The sequence below is a fragment of the Ipomoea triloba genome, chromosome 12 (genome assembly GCF_003576645.1).
Source record: "Ipomoea triloba cultivar NCNSP0323 chromosome 12, ASM357664v1".
Lineage (NCBI taxonomy): Eukaryota > Viridiplantae > Streptophyta > Magnoliopsida > Solanales > Convolvulaceae > Ipomoea > Ipomoea triloba.
Genome location: NC_044927.1, coordinates 26237087 through 26260709, shown reverse-complemented (window position 1 = coordinate 26260709; position 23623 = coordinate 26237087). Strand labels below are relative to the sequence as shown.

The 23623-nt window shown below is 34.6% G+C and overlaps 4 protein-coding genes across 5 annotated transcripts; 2 read left to right on the top strand and 2 right to left on the bottom strand.

Annotated features, from left to right (window-relative positions):
* Positions 1-493: 493 nt before the first annotated feature.
* LOC116000152 (14 kDa proline-rich protein DC2.15-like) lies at positions 494-919 on the top strand. The gene has a single exon (XM_031240185.1). It carries the CDS (start codon positions 494-496, stop codon positions 917-919), a length of 426 nt encoding a protein of 141 aa, XP_031096045.1.
* Positions 920-1574: 655 nt separating this feature from the next.
* LOC116000153 (14 kDa proline-rich protein DC2.15-like) lies at positions 1575-1985 on the top strand. The gene has a single exon (XM_031240186.1). The coding sequence runs from the start codon at positions 1575-1577 to the stop codon at positions 1983-1985; it is 411 nt and encodes a 136-aa protein (XP_031096046.1).
* Positions 1986-2945: 960 nt separating this feature from the next.
* On the bottom strand, positions 2946-9329 carry LOC115999718 (E3 ubiquitin protein ligase RIN2-like). The gene is made up of 14 exons (XM_031239606.1): positions 9159-9329; positions 8867-8939; positions 7538-7949; positions 7366-7443; positions 7205-7291; positions 6998-7119; positions 6075-6171; positions 5876-5981; positions 5194-5351; positions 4981-5118; positions 4801-4868; positions 4426-4656; positions 3881-4253; positions 2946-3276 (listed from the first exon to the last, which is right to left on the bottom strand). Exons 3-14 carry the CDS (start codon positions 7775-7777, stop codon positions 3220-3222), a joined length of 1755 nt encoding a protein of 584 aa, XP_031095466.1. The 5' UTR covers positions 7778-7949; positions 8867-8939; positions 9159-9329; the 3' UTR covers positions 2946-3219.
* A 7991-nt stretch (positions 9330-17320) lies between these two features.
* On the bottom strand, positions 17321-20773 carry LOC115999720 (putative glycerol-3-phosphate transporter 1). 2 transcript variants are annotated; one of them, XM_031239608.1, is made up of 3 exons: positions 20620-20773; positions 18584-19688; positions 17321-18229 (listed from the first exon to the last, which is right to left on the bottom strand). In XM_031239608.1, exons 2-3 carry the CDS (start codon positions 19584-19586, stop codon positions 17658-17660), a joined length of 1575 nt encoding a protein of 524 aa, XP_031095468.1. In that variant the 5' UTR covers positions 19587-19688; positions 20620-20773; the 3' UTR covers positions 17321-17657. The 2 variants fall into 2 exon arrangements, with proteins under 2 accessions (XP_031095468.1, XP_031095469.1); XM_031239609.1 differs by lacking the exon at positions 20620-20773 and adding an exon at positions 20124-20556.
* Positions 20774-23623: the final 2850 nt, after the last annotated feature.

The following is a 23623-nucleotide window of genomic DNA, read 5'->3' as shown; positions in this document are numbered from 1 at the left end:
AAAAAAAAAAAAAAAAAAAAAAAAAAAAAAAACGACAAAAACGACGTAATTTTGGACCCAGGTCCACCTTGCACAGCATAATTTGCAGTCTAAGTGTTAATCATTGTTCCAATATAATATACATTAAGAAAAGATAAACGCAATAAAGACATGTGAATTTACTTTGGAAAGTAGACCCCGAAGTGCCCAATATAATTTGCCCACACCACATTCGATCACGGGTTACGGGTCGTCGTGGAAAACTGAGATCTTGCATTCTTGCCGATCTTTTCACGGACGTCAAACGTTTATTTCCTCAGATTGCCCAACTAAGATATTGGTATATATCTATGCAAGTATAATTAATGGAAAATGATTTGATAATTAATTAATTAAGTCTATATTAGTAACAACTAGTTTCGATTTGCCAACTATAAATACCTCCATTACTAGCTTCTTCAATCACCAAACAATACAGAAGAGAATCATTATATTAATTGTTTGTAATATATCTATGGCTTCCAAAGCTCAAGCCTCGGCCACCGCCATTTTTCTTTCCTTCAATATCTTCTTCTTCGCTGTCACCACTGCAACTCAATACCCTGCTATCCCCGGATTCCCCGCCACCGGCACTGGCGGCGGAAACGGTGGTAGCAGCGGTGGCAACGGCGGCGGAGGAGCAGGACGATGCCCAAGAGATGCTTTGAAATTGGGTGTATGTGCAAATTTACTAGGCGGATTGGTGGGGGCTGTGGTGGGTACCCCACCGACATTGCCATGTTGCAGCTTGATCGCCGGATTGGCTGATCTAGAGGCGGCGGTTTGCCTTTGCACCGCCATTAGAGCCAACGTGCTGGGAATTAATCTGAATATTCCGGTGGCTCTTAGCCTGGTCCTCAATGACTGTGGACGTCAAGTTCCAAATGGCTTCACTTGCTAAGCAATTCATCATTCATGCATGCATGCTATAATACTTCTTTTTTTTTTTCTTTTTTTTTTAAAAATCTATGTATCGTTACAAATATTAATTTTCTGTGTGGCATTTTTGTGTTTATGGTTAATGTGAATTAACGAGCTGAGCTTGCTATGCATGTATATATGTCATCATGTGATTATGTTAATGGAATTGTATTTCGTCGCAGTTGTATTTAATTTGAATATACACTTTTTATTTGAATTGTTTACATTTGACCATAATTTTGGTAATAAATAGATCATTGCGCAAATCCACAAATCATTGTGCGCGCGCTAAATTACTAATATAAGAATGGACTTAAGTGCATATACATAACCAGAAGTCTCATATTTTCTAATTATCCTAAAATAGTAAGAATTTTAATATTTTTGCTCAGAATTAAAATTGTAATTCCGAACATTGCATTTAGGGGACCAAAAAAATTAGTCATTATTCCTAGTTAACCAAGTCAAAAGTGGTTGATAATACACCACTAACATATAAATTGTTTTGTATTTGGTGGGTTAAAGTGTTAAACACTTAATCAGAACTTTTTTCTTTAATTTTCAACCATCTATAATTAAAAACAAACAATAGAGAAATCGAGAATCATTATATTAATTGTTTGTAATATATATCTATGGCTTCCAAAGCTCAAGCCATTTTTGTTTCCTTCAATATCTTCTTCTTTGCCGTCACCACTGCAACTCAATACCCTGCAGCTATCCCCGGATTCCTCACCACCGCCGGAGGCAACGTTGGCACCGGCGGAGGCAACGGCGGCGGAGGAGCAGGAGAATGCCCGAGAGATGTTTTGAAATTGGGTGTATGTTTAAATTTACTAGGGGGATTGGTGGGGGTCGAGGTGGGTTCTCCTCCGACATTGCCATGCTGCACCTTGCTCGCCGGATTGACTGATCTAGAGGTGGCGGCTTGCCTTTGCACCGCCATCAGAGCCGACGCGCTGGGAATTAATCTGAATATTCCGGTCGATCTTAGCCTCATCTTCAATGACTGTGGACGTGAAGTTCCAAATGGCTTCACCTGCTAAGCAATTCATGCATGCTATAATACCTTTTTTTTTTTTTTTTAATGTAACGTTACAAATATTAATTTTCTGTGTTGCATTTTTGTGTTTATGTTTAATGTGAATTGACGAGCTTGCGGTGCATGGATTGCAAGTACGTCTTCATGTGATTATGTTAATGAAATTGTATTTCGCAATTGTCTTTCAATATAAAGTATTTATTAGTACTCACCCTTAAAAATGTTTCATTATTCATAATTTTATCTCTTGACATAACATTATTTGATTGGCTATTTTACTTTTTTATTAAAAGTTACTGGGTGTAGTCAATTCATGGTAAATTATTATATGAATCATGATTCACACAATGATGTATATTGCATAGCATGTCTCTTACAAGGTGGAGCCGAGTCTATATTCATAATTTTAGAACTCTATGTTCATAATTTTAGATCTCAATATACAAAATTACATTACTCAATATTCACAATGTTTAAACTCTATATTCACAATTTTGTTATATAAATTCAAAAATTGTGTTATTGAACATAGAGTTTTGATACTGTTGAATATAGAGTTATGAAATTGTCAACATAGAGCTATAAAATTGTGAACATGAAATTGTGAACATAGAGTTATAAAACTGTGAACATGGAGTTATGAAATTATAAACATAGAGTTATAAAATTGTGAACATGGACATAGGTCCACCTTGCAAGGTGGACCGGGTATGGCATAACAACCACTTAATATGAACACAGGCTTAATAATGATTTTTAATCCATCAATTAATCAAATCCATATATCTACTTTTTAAATGAATGAGATTGATTCTCATGAACTAATGGAAAGGTTGGTTCTCACCCTTTCCATTACACACAATAGTCTAGAAATCAAATTTGAAATTAACCATATCTATAGTACTCTTATTCATAGCTGCTCTACCATATATGTATTTGAAGTGAGGCAACAGAGCATTGCATATATGCACAGAGAATTTTTTTTTTTCTTTTCCTTTTATTAGTTGCTATAAGGAATTATTTCACCAATTCTCTCTGGAAGCTGGTTAACAAATTAAAACTGCCTCTATATACAAAATGAAGCTTATATATTTATATGTATATATATCAGATACATCAAATTACAACAGATGGGTTGGATGGCCATTCCATTAGCCACCACCTAACTTGATTGTGAAACTCAAGCCCTCAGCTGCATCCATGGCCTTCTTCAAGCATTCACCAACAAACAGCATATTTCACATCTGTAGCAGATTATTCACAGTAACGGTTGGCGAGTTTGTTCTCTGCAAGTCCTGCAAATTCAATTCCACCGTGGTTATAATCACTGTATTCGATGAGTTTCTAAAGGTTCCGAGAAAGTAACAACAAACGAAGAGTGGATTTTGAGTGTAAGGCTCGATACGTACGGTAGCTCTCTATTTCTTTTGAGTGAAAAGGGAAACGCACTATAACCCAAGGGTGTGCACGGGGTAAACCTGCCTTGTAATTTTAACCAACAAAGGACCACAAGAAGTAAACCAGCCTAAGTTGTCCATATTTAACTGGCTCAAATCAAGAAAGCCAATAGCCAACTAACAATGGCCAATGGGAGTTGAACTTGAAACCTTGTAGTTACCAAAGTCAACAGCCTGAGCAACTTGGTTGGGATTGCTCCCGGTAACTCTATTTTGGGTAGGGGGAGCTATTTTGTTTTGTAGTTAGATTTAAGGTGTCCATATCTAACTGGCTCAAATCAAGAAGGCCAATAGCCAACTAACAATGGCCAGTGGGAGTCGAACTTGAAACCTTGTAGTTACCAAGTCAACAGCCAGAGCAACTTGGTTAGGATTGCTCCCGGTAACTCTCTATTTTGGGTAGGGGGAGCTATTTAGTTTTGTAGTTAGATTTAAGGGGTACCTGGAATATTATTTCGTCGGGGATATGGGGGAGAACTTCCCTAACAGTTTCAGCCATGGCCACTATATGTGCTATGTTGTCGTTTGCTGCAGCCGCATGTGGAGTTCTCAAGCGCAAACCGCCGCCAGTACTGTCAGGATTCCTTGGTGGATTTGCAGGCGGGGTAGGTGAACTGGATGTGCCGGCTGCCTGGGAGGGATGCATGGCTAAAAGACTCCATGCAGCGTCTTCCAGTGCTGTCTGGGCATAGGTCTCTCCGACAGCTGCGAGGTGCCTCATCATCATCTGAACTCGACCTAAACTCCCTGATCTGACGCCTGTAGAAGGACCCGCTCCATCGAAACCCAACCAACTTGAATCAACTCCAGCCCCTCTATAGACAAAGGACAATGTACCCATATCAAGATTCAAGAATGGACCAACTATATGCATGCATCAAGTGTTGGTTTTTGCGTTCAAACAGATAAACCCAGCACAATGCAGATTTCAGCTCACGATAATAGTGCCACAATGCACACAAAACACAAAAAGAAAAGTAATCAAACCTCCAATCACGGTTTTCCAAAGGGTTCTGTGTGTGGTTACGAAAAACTTCAGTGGGAACGGGATGACCAGGAAGGTTTGACCGGTCAAGTACCAGACTCATTTGACGGGCAAGCTGTTCGTCTCCAGAAACTTCAGCAGCTCGAGTGTTTACTTCATTTTCAGGTCTGCCCACAAAAAGTGGCTTCCGGCAAGTAGGGCAGGAGTAATTCTCGGCTAAACCTTGATCTAACCTGAAACAAATATCAAAGATTAGCATACTTGTCTTCACAATCCCAATATCCACGAGACAAGATTAAAGGAAATTGACCACATATAAGGCTTGATGGGCGAACAAACTGAACAAATGAAATCACACCCAAGCAACGTGTCCATACCAAGATCTCAAGCACGCAAGGTGGAAGAGATGATTGCACGAGAGCTTCTTAGCCTTCGCCATTGGTTCCTGTCAACACCCAACCACACATGCCGTTATTCAGCAAGAATTGTATGAGAATGTATAAATTAGAGATGCGAGGGGAGTTCCATTTTTCTTCTCCCCACAAGAAGATAGCTACCCTGCAAATAGCGCATTCATCATCGTATGCTTGGAGCTCTTCAGATGTTGCATCGGGAAGTGCACCATGAAGGGTGCCCAATGCTATTCTCAATTTAATAAATCCTTTGACGCGTTTCACAATTGCACTCAACAAGGCCTGGCATTAACACGAATGGACTATCAAGCAACAGCATGAAGGGAAATTGAACCAATGGTAAAAAGGAACACTAACACGGATATTTAGGAAAAGGACTGCATCCATAAGGTGAAATGCCATGCCATGAAGCCACCAAATATGCACATAATGTGCAAGAGCCATCAATAATGTCATCATGTCCAGGAAAAAGCCGACATTCCGAATAAGAATGCATTTCCATTCCAAAAATGAACCTGCACGTAATGTAACTGAGAATATAAAAGAGACAAGAAGGAAAAAAAAACGACAGAAACAAAACTAACATACCCACACCCAAAATGTAACCAAGTTAATAAACTCCTCAATCTATCTACTCTGATGACCTCAGGGATAAACATGTTGTTACCCACAAATTCTCAATCTAGTATAATAACCCCATCCATTGACAAAAAAATGGATAGGATAAAAGAATCAATCAAGCCTAAGAAATAGTTCCCACGGTTTTCATCCATTCCCATCTTCAAGTCGGAACTTCCTTAAAATAAAAAATACGACTTCATTAAGTAAATGAGGAAGCTTTTTTTTAACCCTGCATTAAGTTTAATTTCCCTATCCTAAGGGACAAAAATTATCTTAAGATGATAAAGCATCTGGCCAATGGAAATTCGGGAACAGAACAATTTCCTCCAAAAGCAACAGAGAGAAAATAAGCCCCTATAATAATTGAAATTAAGCACATAAAAGCTTATGAAAATGAAATGCTTTTTTACAAAAATACCTGCAGCAGAAACATCAAAAAGCTTAGACATTCGACTATTTGCAATATCTCCTGAAGAGTGGTGGAGCCATATATCTAGCAACTGAAAACCATGAACCAGAATAGCCTAGAAGGAAGAATAGCAAATCAAAAGTTACTGTAAGTCAGTGTTCTTGCAAGAGTGAAACCAAACTTTTTGATTTAAAACTCAGTTGATTACCTGAAGTGTCTCAAAGGCAATGCTAAGCGGCTCGAAGAATAGCAGTAAATATATTGGTGAGCTTATTGTGCTGTATATGGTCAGGCACAGCTTTATCCTGGAAGAATATAAAGAAAATTTTTGTAAGAAATAGACGAGAATAAATATTCCACTGAATAGACCCCCATATGATATCAATGGAACAATATTTAAAAATAAATAACAATGGTAAAAACATATCCACCAACAGATTTAGAGTTGAAATATCAACTTAATTTAAGGGAGTACACTACATGTGGATATGTGATTAGGAACTAATATTCAAAATTATGCATTTATAAAACTAAAGTACTTCAATGAGGTCAAACTCTCTATCTGCAGCAAACCTAATTGTCTTAGAACCTATCAGAGAAACTGAGATGGTCTTTCATTCATTTAGAAGATTAAATTAAATATTCCCCAAATTTTATAGCCATCCGATTAAAAGCTTGATTATGAGATAATTGGTAAGGCAGTTTGAACACATAGTGAGAGATTAAAAAAACAGAGGTCTCCTTAATGAAGAAAAGCATCAACATGAAATCCAAGGGAAACCAAAGAGGAGGGGACAAACTAGTCTAAAATGTAAAAAGTCTAGGCCTCATTAATAGGCTATAAAGATGGGGTTCTAGAGATTTTTCTCTCTTAGTTCTATTCCATCCCTACGATAATCTTCCTCTATTTTCTTCCTCCTCCCCCACCTCAATCCCTTAATTTCCTTTTTCTTTTCTGATAAATAAAATTTCTATGCTAAGACACCCAACATAAATTCATCTCCAAATGGTGATCTCACCAGCAAATAGGAGAAAATAATAAAATCCATTATTTACTTGACTATAAATATGCTATAGAAAAAAACAAAAAAACAAAACAAAAAAATAAATAAATAAAAATAATGGAAGTACCAGAATAGGTCCAAGGAGAAAACCAGCAAAAGCATAGAATAAACTCGAAAATAATTCCAGGGAGTAGCAGTAGGAGAAGCGTTCAAGCGATCAAGGCGATCCCGGGCTAATGCTTGAAACATCTGTATAATACAAATAACACCACAGTGACCAATATGCCAATGACAATTGACAAACCCCAGCACCGGAATTTATAGTACTGAGTACCTTTAAAGAACAAAGGACAACCAGCCATGTTGACCATAGGCCTGCTTGAAATATTGTCGGTGGAACTACCAGAGGAAGAAAAGTTCCCTATAAACAGCATAAACAAACATTAAAAAAAGTCATTTTTCAATTGAATGATTAGATGATGATGTCTATTTTACCTTGTAAATAATGTAGTTGATGAGGCGTTCAGCCAATTTCCTGGTTTCCGATGAGTGCAACTCTCCAAAGAATATAGTCTGAAATTGCATAAAAAAATTCCCATCAAAATAAAATTTTAATCAAGAAAAGTAACGAACTATGCGCAAAGAATATATTCTGCAAGAGAGATACCTTAAGACACAAAATGAGTAAAACAAATGTGTTAATGACAAAATTGGCCACCAATGCAATAGTGGTGTATGAATCCAAAATCGCCTCTAGTGCCTGACTTGCATTCAATGGGTTGATAATACTCTCAACAATAAGCCCATCAGAACTCACTTTATCAAGTGACCATCCTATCCAACACTGAAGACCAATAAAGCTAAGAACAGTGCAGACTGTCGAAACTGACATGTAGCTCACGCCCATGAGAGACTGATATGGTTCTCCACGGCAAAAAGTGGTCAAGATTATTCCGAGATCCCTACACTCAACTATGGCGCTTGACTCACAAAACTGATTGAAACTTATGGAGAAAATTACAAAGGAGTCAGTCTTTTGCTTCCAACTACTCTTTAAAATCTTCTTGCATCTGACAGGCCTGCATCATAAAGCAAGAAAATGGATCATCTTTCACTGAGAAACCGTTTCTTTTTTTTTTTCTTCTTCTTCTTTTTCTTTTCTTTTTTGTGGAATAACACTATGCTATTCTGCATTGCACCAATAAAGATAAAAATTCGTATAGCCTAAAGGTGCATTCTTGGCAACATCTTATTCAAAATGCATCATTTGAGGATAAAGCAAAGCATAAAAAGGACAGAGTGATTATGACCTAAAGAAATGTATCTACATCAAAAATTAAAATTACACAGCAACACTGTAGCTATTTATGATCAAGCAGTGGCGAAGTTGCCATTACTGCACAGCCATACACCATCTTTCTTCCTACCCCAAGATAATCCTAACAGCCAAGACTAAATCTTTTTTCTTGGCACAAGCTAAATTATGCTCAAAACTAAATACAAGGCTTCCAAAGAATAGCACAAAAATGATCCCAAGAAAATTAAACTATACCATCAATCATAATCATCAAAAGTGAAGACAAAGTAAATTGCCAGAATTAAGTGATTCCTTTAATACATATCTACAGTCAAGAGATTGAACCAAAAGGGTTTCGTATCTTTTCCCATGATTAAGAAACATATACACAGTTTGAAAGAATGCCCAAACCCCTATGCAACTGAATCCTTTTTCTTCAAAATTCTAAGCACCCCCCAGGCCCAAAAAAACAAATGAAATTTGAGAGAATCACAGAATACCCTAGAGGCAGAAACTAACAAGAACCATAAATTCAAAACACACACACACACAATCGAAATGATACAAAACTTAACCATTATACATACGCAGAATAATTGAATTCCAAATAGAATGGGAATTTTGATTTTAACAATTAAAAAGGAGCGTGGCGGACACAAATTGTTAAATATGTAAAAGAAAGAGATGGGAATCGAGCACCTCCGATAATCTCTGACGAAGATGCGAAAATTGTCGGCAGTCACATTCTGCGATCTATACAGACCTTTCTGACCTTCATCAGAGATTGAGAAAAAAGGGAGAGACAACGAAAAGGGTCAGTTTTTGCGGGAAGGGAAGGGGAAGTGATACGGAAAATTCTTGCGATTAATAAAATAAACAAAAATTCTAATATGCATCATCTATCTATTATATCTGTATAGGGAATTAGGGATTCGTTTTTTTTTTCCTTTTTGATGTATATTAATATATTATATTTTTCAAGATTATCCACCTGAAGACTGAAGCCCCTGGAGCTCTCTCTCCTACCTTCTTCCTAGTACCCTCGCATGTTTTTGTCCCCTTAGCCTTAGGGCTCTCTCTGTTTGGATCTTGAAATGGCCATTTTGGTACAACTTTTTCTCAATTTTAATTTTTCCCCTTTCCCATCAATTCCTTCTGCTTAACATCTCATCATCGTCTTTTTTGCTTTTTGGCTTTTTAATTTATTTGTTTTTCTGAAACAACTTTTTATTGTTTGGTGAGATGTCGTACATGTTTCATATGTTTTTCTAAAAAAAAAAAAAAACATTAATAATTGGTTAAGAGGGGGGTTAGCAAATAGCAAGCAATTAATTAAATGGATTGTGGGAATAATTATTGATGGAAATAGTTAAAGGTTGAAGTTTCTACTTCATATAACACAACGTGAGCTGGAGGTTGGACCGGCTAGAGGTATTAATAATTTAATATGACCAGTATTTTCCGTGCAGGATATGTTCAATATTAATATTTTATATTAAAATTTTAAATTTATTTAAATTTTAGATATTTATATTATTGTAAATAATAATAATGTAAAATATTTTTATAAATTTGATATTTATATTTTAAAAAATATCTAACATATTAACTCTAATATAAATGTGTAAATACTACAGAGTATTATTATTGAAGAAAATAAAGAAATATATGGTGGGGGCATGTGCATGGTAACAATAGTACAAAAGATAACTGAAGTTATAATAGTATGGATATATTTATCTAACATTTTGTATAGTATAACGCTTATAACATAATGTATAATAAAAAAACATAACGAAAATACGGACATAAATGAAGTGTATAACATTTATTCATACTTATTAGTTTTTATATTTATATTTATTAGATTAGATAATATCATTTCCTTCACTTAACATACCATAAACTAATATTCTTTTATTTTGATTATTAATTTTTTTATATAGAAGATCTTGTAAATAAATCATACGAACAAGGCAGGATCATGCGAGAACTCATGTTTAGGTACCGACGTACAAATTTTAAAGTGCATACGCAATAGTAGAAAATGTATCATATGGTGCGTAAATGTAATTCATTAGTGTACAACACAAGTTATAAATGTGTACATTACAATATTTACAGTGTAATTTAAAAGTAGGTTTCAAAAAATGCAAAATATTAAAGTACAAAATAAAAAAAAATTATTTATGGTAATATCCACCTCCATTGTTCAAATGTGCGTTGTGGGTAAAGTTTTTATTTTGACACTAAACAACAACAAAGAACTACAATGATGTGAACTAACCTATGTTACACACAATTGACTAACTCAAACTGAAATGGTCAACAGACAACTCCCATAAAGAGTCTAACAGCATAACAAACATTCTAAATGTGTACAATATAATCACTCATCAAAAGTGCAACTCAAATAATCTAAATGTGCACTTTAGAATTGTTATAAGTGTGTAAGCAAGTCGACACTTGAACACAACTACGCAAGTTCTTATTTTATCTGGTATCTCACACAAACTTACCTATGATAAAAATGAGTAAGGTCTTTAATAAGAAAAATGAAAATATGGTTCTGTCGTTAAATCATATGGACTTTTCATATTTCAATTATGTACGCCACTATTCTTCATCATTCATTTATTTGCGATTGTTTTTTTTCTCTAATGGGGTGTATTCAACCAATACTTTTAGTCTTTTATAGACTTCGAAAGACTTTAAAAAAAAACATTTAAAGAATTTTATAGAATCTTTTTAAACTTTCGTAAACTTTGTACAATGTATAAAAGTATGTATAACAAACATTTATAAACTTTTTTAAAAAGTCATATTCAAAAGTTTACAAAAGTCATTGAAGGGGGTGTATTCGATTCTGACTTTTATAAACGTTTGAAGATTTTTATGAACTTTAAAAGTTTGGAGATATACAATTATGTATATTTGAGAGGGGCTTTTAAAGACTTTTGTAGACCTTTTCCAATTTGTTTGGCGTGAGTGGATGTGCACTATCATCCTCTTAAGAAAGGTCAAGAGTTCGAACCCCTCTCATATGAAAAAATCAATGTGGTCAATTGGCCAACACTTTGTTCCTTAATTGAGCCGACCTAGTGTGAACGGAGATTAGGCTAATAGGGCATGATTAACCGATTAGGAAACCTCGTGGTCAAACAAAAAAAAAATTTTAAAATCCATCCCTCAACTCTAAAGTTTCTAAAAACAAATGTTTTATCTCTCTATCGAAACTCTAATTTTTTCCCCTCTATTTAGACTCTATACACCTTATACCTAAATTCAATATATTATTAGTTTTTTCATTATCATACATTCTATTTTCATGTCTAATACTCTATAAACTTTTTCTATCTCCTGAACTTTACAATCTTTTTCTTCATCTAAAATTCTACAAGATTAGTTTTTCTTAATTATTGTTTGTATCTTTCTAATAGAGTACACTAATAGGTAAAGACACAATTGAGTATTATTATGTTACTATAAATTTTATTTGAACAATTATGTAATATAAATTTTAGTATTCAATATTATTATGAATTTTTATATGAAATAATTTTGTTTGTAGATGATTATTAATACTATATAAGTATTTAGCATATAATGTCACACCGCATATTATGGATAAAAAAAATAAGTTGATGTGGATGAAGAACTAGAATAATAATTTTATGATATATTATAACATCTTTTGTAAGAAATTATATATCTACTATACTAATAAGAGCCAAAGAGAGTTAGGCCTAAAATGGGTAGAAAAAATGGCGGTCAAATTATTTAATTAAATGGATGGTTCAGATGAATTATTTAATCAAATAGATGGTTAAGATAATTCAGATTAATATTATTAATAGAGATTACCTAATTTAACCTTACTTTTATGATTATCCGTTAAGTTTTCTGTTAAATATTCTCTTCTCCGTTAACATTTAAATTACCCATTAATTTCTATAAGAAAGGTCTTTGGTTCGAACCTCATCTCAATCAAATTTGACATAATTAAGTTTCACACTATATTTTACTCTTATTAAATTAAATAAATGAGTAGCTACAACAAAAAATGATACATATGTATTTCTTTAATTTAGAATTATTTGTCTATAATACCTTTATTTGAAAAAATTATTCATTATCAGAAATATTAAATTAAATAAGAGAAATAATTTCATTAGTTATATTGTCTTTATTTTCTCTCATGCAAAGATTTTTTACATTCAAATTTATCAATTGATATTCATTACATTGTCCATTATCTTACAATATCTTGTAATTAAATATCAAATTTATAGTACAAAATAATGTTATATATTTAGTTACCAAGTATTTTATTAATACTATGAAAAAAAATTTTAAAATAATTTGAAGCTAATTATATTAACTACTTGGGGATTGGTTGACAAAAAGAGTACTCAAATAATAACCCAACAAATTGAAGCGGAATCACTCTATTTTACTCTTATTGAATTAAATAAATTAGTAGTTCCACCAAAAAATGATACATATGTATTTCTTTAATACCATGAAAAAAATAAAAAAGAATAGTTTGAAACCAATCATATTAACTACTTGGGGATTTGTTGACAATGAAAGTTCTCAAATAACCCATTACCCAGCAAATTGAAGCGAGAAACTACCTTTTAATATCTGTGGAATACATAATATTTTAAAATTTCAAATTTTTATTAATTTATTTAATTTTTTTTCTTAAACTAGGGATTTCTTTATCCACAATATATAACTCATTCAACAATAATGGTTGAACCAAATGAACCCCAAGCAGAACAGCTAAAGGAAAGTCCATAGCTTTTATATCTTAATCTCATTGCATGACGTTGTCATCTATGCTACCAACAATAACCGAATTGCAACCGACACACTACCAACAAAAAGGAAGAAAACAAATAGTAATGAAGACAATGACAATGTTACTCAAAAGAGAATTAAGAACACTTAGAAAAATTTAAATTAAACATAATATTTATTTAGACTATCATTTTTAGACCAAATATTTAGACTATCGATTTTACAAGGTTGCAAACATTTATTTTAGTAATAATTATAATGAATTTTCTATATTATCTTGGATTCATATACTTTGAGTTAGATATTTAAATAAAAAAATTCGGCATTTATTACCCATGTATAAACTTCTCCTATATAATCTTGTATTGATATACTTTCAAATATTTATTTAAATATAAACATTGGGCATTAACTCATTCGCGCAATGCGCGTATAAAACTAGTAAACTAGTATAAATAATAAGAATCAAAGTCATTGAAAGTTTATAAAGATGTATTCAATTTAAAATTTTAAACACTTGTGTAAACTTTTAAAATAAACAAAATTTATAAAAGTTTATGAATATTTTTTATATGAACTTTTATAAATCCTTACAAAGCTTACAAAAGTTTAAAAGCAACTCTATAAAAGTCAATAAAAATTTATTAAAATCTATCATTTTAAATGTCTTAAAAAATTTAGTCATAATTGAATACAATCTTGTAAAACTCTAAATTGAATTTACCCTTACAAATATTTTCATAACTTCAATTAGTACATTATTTATATTTTATAATGGTCTTATGATTACATAAAATTAAAAATAATTGTATAAAATCTCAGCTTCCTTTTTTTAAATTCGAATGAGTGTTTTGTCTAAAACTCTATGTTCTAATTATACTAGAATTCATTTTTGGTGTCTCTGTATTGTTGTTTATTATTCCTGATTCCTGATGTCCATTCCTTTGTTCAACACCAGATGGGTGTTCCGTTTAGGACTCTTTATTCTGGTTATATTAGAATTTCGTCTCCCTTTAATTCCTTTTCCTCTATTTATATTATTATTTATTATTCCTAATGTGACTATGACTATGATTATATGTGTTCTTATAAATACATGTCTTCTTATTGTCAAAGGGTAACAAAAGTTGTGTTGCCAGTTAAAAATTCCGACGAGCGCCAGGTCGCTGAGATCGAATCCCGGTACCGGTCAGCCTCCGTAACATCATCAAGGCTTGAATTTTATCATCAATCGCACAGTAAGGGCTCAAAGATCGGAAAATCGAAGAGAGATGGGGATAATCAAGAGCAGCTTCTCATTCATAGTTGGGACAGTGAGCGGAATCTACATAGCTCAGAACTACAACGTTCCCAACATTAAGAAGGTCATCGACTCCGCTCTTTTCAAGGCCAAGGACGTTGAGGAGAAGTATCGGAAGCCCACAAAGCCCGGCGAATGATCTTTTCAGTTTAATTTCAGGTTATTACTTTTCTATTGCTTTTACACGTATAGGGACCAATGCAGTTGAAGATTTGTTTGTCAATGTTAGTGGAAATTCAACGAATTTAATGGCAAAGGTTTTTGTTTAATATTATCGTGTGATATTTTCTGTCTGTGGATGCTTGAAATTGAGGTGGAAAATCAAATAGTATGTAGTTCATGTTTTTTTCCCTCTCTCTTTATTGTGATAAAGAGTGCAAGCTTTTGTGCTATAATTTAACTAACCAGAGTAAAAATTTCGCGTTTGAATATACATAATAAAGTTATTATGTTGTTTAATTGCTGTTCATATTTGGAATAAAATTAGAGGCCAGGCATCAAGAAGTTTTGATTGCTTCTGAATTAATTGCAAGAAATATGCAAACGCTATTCATTTGGTGCTCCAGATTTTGCTAGACTTTAGTAAGAACATCTGCAAGCTGCCCTTCAGCATGGATGAATATGCACAGATTCATTAGTTAGGAGCTTACAAGCAGTGTTGATGGAAGGCTTAAACCGAAAATAGGCTGGAGCCTGCATCACAACTAAACATATGTCCCTATATTAACATGTCTGAGCATTCCTTTTCACAATGCATAACAAATACGAAAGCGTTTTTAAAATCAAGTCAACAATCTCCCAACACTCGAGAAGTAGCAATGCAAAGGCCCAAGTGACAATTTGAATAGTGGCTTATTGAATTACAGGACATATATGTTTAGAAACCCCAATCTCCTTTTATTGAATGTATCCTTCAGCAACAAGACAAGCTTTACAACACTTTATATTTCCACCTTATTGCGGTTGTTGATGTTATTACTTAAGGAGACATGCTATGGTTCTAATCTTAGCAAATCTAAGAATGTTTAGAGGCCTTTTAATACTCACATCACGTTCAATCTGGAGTTCTGCAACTATATTGGTTCACTACATATTATCAAGAATTTAATCTCCCTTGCAACTCATCTTTTTCCCTCATTCTTTTTGCTTTCCCTTGGTGGTTATTGGATGTTCAATTGCCACTCCCACATTTCTGATACCTATTTTCAATGCTGTTTCTAATGTGGTTATCTTAGTGCAATACACCAACAAGTTATTGTGCAAGATTGAGCTATCTGGTATTTTTCTCTGCTCAGCTTGTTGCTTGATGAGGGTGATACGCCCTTATGCCTGTAATTTAGTATCTATCTGGTAGTGATACGTCAGAGAGATTGAATGAATGTAATTATAACTTCTAAATTCTTTCTCTTACTAGACACTTGATGGTCGCCTGAGATTCAGAAAATTATGAGGCAATTGTTACTTCCAAGACTGGTTTAATGTTTTATCATCCGCTTAGAATGCTATGTTTGTTACTCCCGAGTTTGATGTTTGGTTGCTTATTATGTTAGGATCTTAATCAACCACACAGGCCATCACATTCCGTTGATGTTTCTAAGGTTTTGTAGATATTCATCTAGCGATTATCTGCATCTCAACCTTGATCTATAAAATCATTTAGTTGACAGAAGAAACAAGGACTGGAGTTCTATGTCCGCTATGGAATATGAATAGGAAAATTCTGCTTATACTTATGTCACGTGAATACAATGTATTGAATTTACTTGGTAGCTGTGCTTCCGGGTTACATTCTGTTACTCTGTATTTTTTATGGCATTAGATGCTTGTTTCGTGGCTTGAGTTTATTGTCATTATGTCAAACTGTATCTTGCTTCTTAGAGTGTTGCTGGCTATTGTGTTCCTTTGACGTCTTTACCTCTTTATAAGGTATGTAGGGTCAACTCACTATTGTTCTTTGTTGTCCCCTTTATCATTCAGCTACCATGGTTGATAAGGAGAAGAGAAGATAAAAGTTCTGTGGAAAATGAAAATGCCTTTCTTAAAGGAACACAGATGCTTTGCTTAATGATTAGAGATCAGTAGAATAATTACTTTGCAGTATATTACTCCATACATTGGTATAGTGAAGAAGCCAACTGAACTTAGCTTAAAGCTCAAAGGTTAACCACATTTGTATTTATATTTCCAATTGACCAAGTGGATACCGTAATTTGTAATACCAAAGTGATTCTATGCACTCAATGTGGAAACCGTTTTTCTTTCTATGGTTGTGAATTTGTGATCTAGCCTTAATGGAAATCATAGGTTTGATACGAAACTACCAACTTTGAACCATGGGAAATTACGGTTTGGTACTTTGGTGGCATGTTCCATCACATCCCAGATGTCTACATTTTAATCAAACGAAGGGTTGGAAGGGAATTCAGTTTAGAATTTCCCTTTCAAATCTGTATGTTGTACATGAGTTTATGTCTTTGAAGGATTTCTGAAACCATTGATCCAGTAGATTTGTTTGTTGTGCATTAGTTGCTTCAATTATGAGACACTGATTTGTCAGGTTTTCTAGGAGAGCCCCTTGTCTTGTACTTCATCATTTCCCCAAGAGCCAATTTAGGATGTCCAGAGGCAGATCAATCAAGCTTTTAAAGAGACACTTCTGATTACTGAAGCAATTCAAGATTTGTTGCCCCACCCTATCCCAGTCCCAATCAAGGATGGACCAACAGAAAATTTATCAATTATTAACAGTTCTTTCACAATAGTTTATTTGGGTGCGTTTTTGGTGAGATAGAAGGGAGCGAGGGTAGGAAAGAGAGGAGGAAAATGAATTTGCGGGAATTTTTTTTTTAGGACCCGCGGGAGGAAAAGAATAAAAAAGAAAGATTGTTGGTGCACGTTGCGCTCATCATCAGCACCCAACTGGCGCCCGTTGGGTGTGCTAGTAGACAACTTTTATTTATTTATTTTATTTTATTTTTCTTTTCTACTTCATCTCTCTCCCGGGTGGCAAAAAACTTGACAAAGAATAGCAACTGTTGGGCTTACTCTAATGCAAAAGTTTCTCTTTCTGCATGGTAGGATTTGTTTTTCAATATCTAATGAAGAAAAATATATACAAGAAATGGTGTATAATACAATCAGCCATCATCCAGGCTTCTGGATGGAATGCTCTTATCATTTTATGCCACAAAGATTGAAAAAATATACTTGTAAATTTGTATACAAGAACAAGAAGAGACACCTATTCTGTCTTCCACACCATACTATACCGTCCTGATATTGATTTATGGTGTCAAATCTCACCTCTTCATCTGTGGTCTAAGGCTGAGAAGAAAGCTTGAAACTTATCCAAATAGCCAGAAAAAAGCATTATAAGCACACCCTTTATGCCATGTTTACACTTCCAAGTGCAGGAGACCTTGACCTTGGCTCTGCTTGGCTCCTCGAGTACTGAATCTTCGCGGCTATCTCAGCCACAACTAGCCTAGTCAGCAGCAAACCAGCAATTAGTGCTGCGATCATCAGCATTGTGAAAACGCCATTCCAACTCTCAGCTGAAATGTAGCCAGTGAGCAGTGGTCCAATGGCAGCGCCAATGGAGCCGGTTCCATCAATGATTGCAGTGACAGTTGCAAGTGCCCGCGAATTGCCTTTCAGCGAGCTGTGTGTTCCCAGGTCAGCCGAGACTGCAGTTGTGATCAGCGCGTAAGGTCCATTCACAAACATGCCAGCAATCAACATGAGGACGATGTTCAGCGCCATGGAGACATGGCCATAGCTCCTGTAAAAGAATAGGGCTGGGATAGCACAGTACATGAAGCTTGCTGCTGTTATGGCTCTGGCATCCAGGTGATCAGATATGTAGCCTGCTAGGATTCCACCCACCACCCCTCCCACATCAAACAGCGTCGATAAGTTCCCAGATTCCTCGTTCGACAAGTACGCCCCATCTATGGCTGCACCATCACAACACAACACGATACACTAAGAAACAACAACCCAGAGAAAATCTCAGTCAAGTTAGTCAGACTGTTCACTTGGTAATCACATGGTTACAAGTTCGACTCCCAACCGGAGCAGCCTATTGGCCTTCTTGGTTTGAAGTTTGAACTGGTCAGCTATGGGCAATTTAGTCTGGTTTACCTCCTTATGGTCCTTTGCCAGCTAGGGTCACAAAACGGAGTTTACCATCATCAAGTAATGACTGCGGGTTTCCCTCGTCACTCAAAAAAAGAAACAGTAACCTAGTAGCATGGACCAGTTGGTAAGCGGGTTGCTAATGTGAAGTTAAAACGCGAGAATAGTTATACCTGTGTGGCTAATATAGAAAGGAAGCCAATAGAGGAATGTATAGGCCACCAGCTTGGCAAAGAAAAGGCAAAGAGCAAAAGGGGCAACCCCTGGGATCTTCCATGCTTCAATGAAACCCACAGCTGATTCCTCCTCTTCATCAGATTTCAGGAGAGGTTCATTCACTTCCTCGGCTTCCTTTTCAGGGAATCGCGTTTCATCTTCGTCCTTGTTAGCTCGTACAGTGTCAGGGTGAACTGGCAAGAAAAGGAACACTGCCAAGGCAATGGAGGTAATAATTATCCCTGGAACAACCAAGGACCAACCCCATCCAAACTTCAGTAAAACCGAAGCAACCAAGCAACCTGTAATGTTCCCAATTGAAGTGTGGGCATTCCAGATTCCCATTATAAGTCCTCTCTTCTTCTTCCCAAACCAATTCCCAACTAACGCAACCACTGAAGGCCATCCCGTGGATTGGAACAAACCGGCAAGCATTTGGACTGTCAAATAGTAATAGAAGAAGTGGATATTTGCCCAATATCCAATTCCAAACAGGACAGTGAACAAACCAGTTCCCACCATTCCCACGCTCAAAAATATCCTCAGATCCATCCTATCCCCCATGTGTCCCGAGAAATACATTCCCAGCGCATACACAAAAAGGAAAGCCACATCAAGTTCACCAAGCAATGCTGTGCCATCAGAACCATCAAAAGGCGACCAACCACCATTTCCAAGAACCCGTACACTCCCCAAGTTCTGAATCGGTTTCTGAGTATAACCTCTCAGCCATGGGGAGTCCGAACCCCCACCAGTCGACTCTGGATCAAGCGCTGTTTTGACAACACTCGTTGTCTTCCTTGCAGCATGATACGCGGCATATGCAAAAAATGTTACAATCAAGACAATGGCTTGATATGTCTTGTATGACAGGTTGGACTTTGTTATGCCCTCATAAACTCGAATTCCAGGGGGCTTACTGTTTTTTCTCTCCTGGACTACCTCTGCAAGAGACCCCATAATTGAATGTTCTCTCAACTCTGATCACAAAGAAGAAACTGAAAAAATAAAAATAAAATAAAAAATAATAACCCTCCTTTTTAAGATCCAACTAGGGATATCCTGAAACAAGATATAAAAGACAGCCAATGAGATATGACATACAAATTGTATATAAGCAAACATACAAGTTAAATACAAATTAAAAAAACATCAACTTCTACAAATTATAATAATGTCATAGAATCAAGGTGGGGCATATTCTTAGCTTCTTATCTAGTTACAGCCTTACAGGTGTGTACTTATAATCTTAAATAAGAAAATCAATATCCAACAGCAATTTTACTGTTCTCAGAAATGGAAAAAGTAGCATTGAATTTCATAAAACCTGGAAACTAAGATCAGTTCAAAGCCCACTCCTATTTCAGCGAATTAAAACCGAAAAAGAACACAATCAAGCAGCATAATATATAGCACAACACAGTCACACAGAGACATAGAAACAAGAAACATTCATGCTAGCTTTTGCAGAATTGCAGGACAGTTCGGGAGTTTCACCCTCTTGTGGAGTGGCACTGGTTCAACCACCTATAGGTCATTGAGTCACAGTGATTTAACTCCTTCACAGTCTCTATAACACCGGGGTGTGGGAGGTTAAAGATTTCGCCTTTTGCACCCAAAATTTCAGGGCAGTTTAATTTGCATGATTCTATAAAAGCACAAATCTTCCTTATTGGAAATGACTATTACATATATAATTGGAAAAGCCACAAAATACCAACAAACCGAAAACAATCTAAACAGTAATATTTTCCAACAGAATTGGTGAAAACAAATTCAAGTTGCAGAGGAAAAAAAATTCCCAAAACATTGAAAAGCTCTAAACTTTAGAATACCCATTCCCTAAAGCTGATACATAACTTTCCCTTTCCACCAAAATCATAGAAAAAAATAAAAATCAAAGCGTTCAAGAATAATTAAAGGGAAAAAGAGCCATATTGAAACGTAAGGAAATTTGAGAAAGAAACGTAGATGAATTAGCTAAGAAGCTAACCTTGCTTTTGTAAAGGTTAATGGAAGCTTGTGTTCTCTCTCTATATATATATATATGTATATCTGTATGTGTGTGTATAGATTCTCTGTTTGTATTTATGTATTGCAATAAAGAAGCAGAGAAAGGCAAGCCTGGCAAGCTTTCTCCACAAGTAGTTGAGAGTGGGAAAACTTGACCTTCATTTGAAGGGGACGGTAGTGATTAATGAACATGAGGAATCTGTGAAAACCCAATATTACCCTCAGGTTCCTTATCATTCAACGTCAAGAGTCCAGAGTCCAGACCTTTGCCTATGGCTCTCAAGTCTCGAGTTTGGACATCACGTTTGCAATTAATTAAGTGCATTTAATCACATTTATATGGATATCGTTTACTTACATCAATATTTATAGTTTATACCCAAAAAAAAACTCATCTTTTTTTTCCCTTGTTTTTCAATTATTGTCAACTACGATTTAATTTTTCATTATTAATTTTAAGAAATCTGATATCTCAATTGCTCGAACAGTAACAAATTTAGTCTCTTTGCTTACGGAAGTCATGAAAACCCTCATAGCTAAGAATTTTAGAAGGTTATTTAGGAATTTCACACATTTTCCTTCCGACAATCCTTCCATCTATCCGCTAAAAGTTATAGTTATGAACGTTTTCTACGACATCTCTGTCAGCAAAGAGACAACATTTGTAACTTTTTGAACAATTGAAATGTTGAATTTCTTTAAAATGACAATTAATTAGCAACAATTGAGAAACAAAAAGTATAATTCTCTCATTTATATTTAAATATATCTTTTAAGAGAAAATCTGCAATAACAAAGAGTAAAAATATCAACTATTATAAATAGAAAGATGCTCTGATATTTTTATAAATATAATATAATAATAATAATTTTACACCCCATCCTTTTTTATTTATAACATTGACATTCTATATGGACCTTTTCATTAAGAAAATAAAATTATCAAATATCATTGTATAATTATATTATTATATAAATCATTCATTTATTATCATATAAACATACATATATTATTGTCACCATTTGATGGAGGAAATTGCACCCGAGATAATCATAAAGGGAAAATGCCTTAATGTTAAAAAGAATGAGAAAACGAATTGGGTATATTGAGTACTCCGTAGTATTGTTTTGAGATTACAATAGAAAATTAGTAAATATGTGATAAGACACAAAATGTCCCCTTACAAGATAAAGAACGGCATATTTATACAAAAAGAAACTTTTTTTTTTAAATACTATTGACCTTGGTACATGTAGTATCTGTCTATATACTTTCTCAACCTACTGAAGCCCAACAAAGTCAACTTAATGACTTCTTTAGTAACGCCCCACACGACCTAGACGTTTTCCGAGCGAAGTGACTACTTGTAATGGCTATCTGTTGGCTCCATTTATCCAACCTTATGTGTCGACCCAACCCGACCCTCTTAGGCCGACCCCAAAGTCGACATCTTAGGTATGCGCTTGAGTTTTTCAGGCCTAAAATTATTGAGTTAAATTTAATATATCTATCACGGTTAAATATTTAACTTTTGAAAATACTCTTGAAGTTTTATTTTAAAAGAATAAGCCGAAGGATGCAAATGATATTATTTAAAATTGAATACGAATATTATTATTAGTAAACTATGTTGCGTGCCCGTTCATGTGGCAATACTTATATTAATTATTAGCCGTGCTGGCATACAAATATTTGTTAATTATGGTAAAAGATGGACTGATTAAGTTATGCATGGTTCATGACTTCATTCTAAGTTCCCTATACTATAAGCAAGAACTCCATAGCTCGACAAATGCTACAAATCTAAGGTATGTCTTTAACTTTACTTTTAAACATTATCATTAAATAATAGAAGAAAAACATGGCCGGTGCATATGTAAGTATACAATATCGCTAATAGAAGAGATAATAAAGTATAATAATAATGATATTTAATTTTCGCAAAAAAAAAAAATCTAATGATAATACAAATTTTATATGCAGCGCACAAATAAAGTTAATGGAAAAATGAGCATATAAATGGTACTATGGTGCAAATAGACGACGGTGGGGCTCTAGGGTTTAGAGTTTATGGAGAGAGTGAGTGTTGTATTTTTTTCTTAAAAAATTTAAGTGATCTCAGTTTTGTCGGACTAATCTCAAGTTTACAAGATCTCGCTCCTAGAGCCAATGCGGGAATAAATAGCGAGTCACACAATTAGCACACCGATTAGATGTTAGTCTTTATGTATGCACACATTAAGAATCCAATGTTGTATTATTAAATATATGAATTGAATACACTGCAAGTAATGTGAGGTTGTGTACAAGTACATACAATGAGACCAGAAAGTTGGGTTCAAGAGACTAGTGAGCAAGTAACCATAAATATTGATTGTATGATATGGTATTTAAACTGTATTCAAGTGATCGATCTTTAATGTGATAGGATTTACTCTAGTATCCTTTGATTGGTTAATTAATATTGTAGTTGATGAATCCGATAGGACAACAATATATCAAACCATATATTATTTGTGGCTTATAACTAGACTTCTTAGCTTACGTGCAGACTTATATTGACATATTGTTTAATTTGGCCTCTCAACCTACTAAATTTAAATTGAAAATTCTAAAAGTTTAATATAGACTTAGAGCAACCTTATTAGGTTATTCTTATAATCTTATCCCTCGATACTCTCTCACTTTAAAAAATCGATCACACTTTCACATTATTAAAATTGTAATTTATCTTCTATTTTAATAACAAAAATAATTAAAGAAGTTGATAGTTGCATAATAAAAATTTCTAAAGTTGGCTTGTGCGAGGCAGACGCGAGTATGTCTCGTTTTCTCTTTTTGTCATTCTCCTGCAAAAATCAGGTCTTTGCAGGAGAAAACTTATCCAAAAATTAGTTCTCCCATCTGTTAAAAACCATGACATGATGGTAACGAATTTTTCCTCTGCAAAAATCTCTCTAAAATTCAGAAATGGTGTTGCTCT

What these genes read in the sequence shown, in the direction of transcription:
- LOC116000152 (XM_031240185.1), top strand. Translation starts at nt 494, where the DNA reads ATGGCTTCCAAAGCTCAAGCCTCGGCCACCGCCATTTTTCTTTCCTTC.
- LOC116000153 (XM_031240186.1), top strand. Translation starts at nt 1,575, where the DNA reads ATGGCTTCCAAAGCTCAAGCCATTTTTGTTTCCTTCAATATCTTCTTC.
- LOC115999718 (XM_031239606.1), bottom strand. Translation starts at nt 7,777, where the DNA reads ATGGGCGTGAGCTACATGTCAGTTTCGACAGTCTGCACTGTTCTTAGC. An exon ending in TTGTCCTTTGTTCTTTAAAG is followed by an intron (nt 7,120 to 7,204) that starts GTACTCAGTACT and finishes TGTATTATACAG; the next exon opens with ATGTTTCAAGCATTAGCCCG. An exon ending in TTCTCCTTGGACCTATTCTG is followed by an intron (nt 6,172 to 6,997) that starts GTACTTCCATTA and finishes ATATTCTTCCAG; the next exon opens with GATAAAGCTGTGCCTGACCA.
- LOC115999720 (XM_031239608.1), bottom strand. Translation starts at nt 19,586, where the DNA reads ATGGGGTCTCTTGCAGAGGTAGTCCAGGAGAGAAAAAACAGTAAGCCC. An exon ending in TTTCTATATTAGCCACACAG is followed by an intron (nt 18,230 to 18,583) that starts GTATAACTATTC and finishes GTGATGGTGCAG; the next exon opens with CCATAGATGGGGCGTACTTG.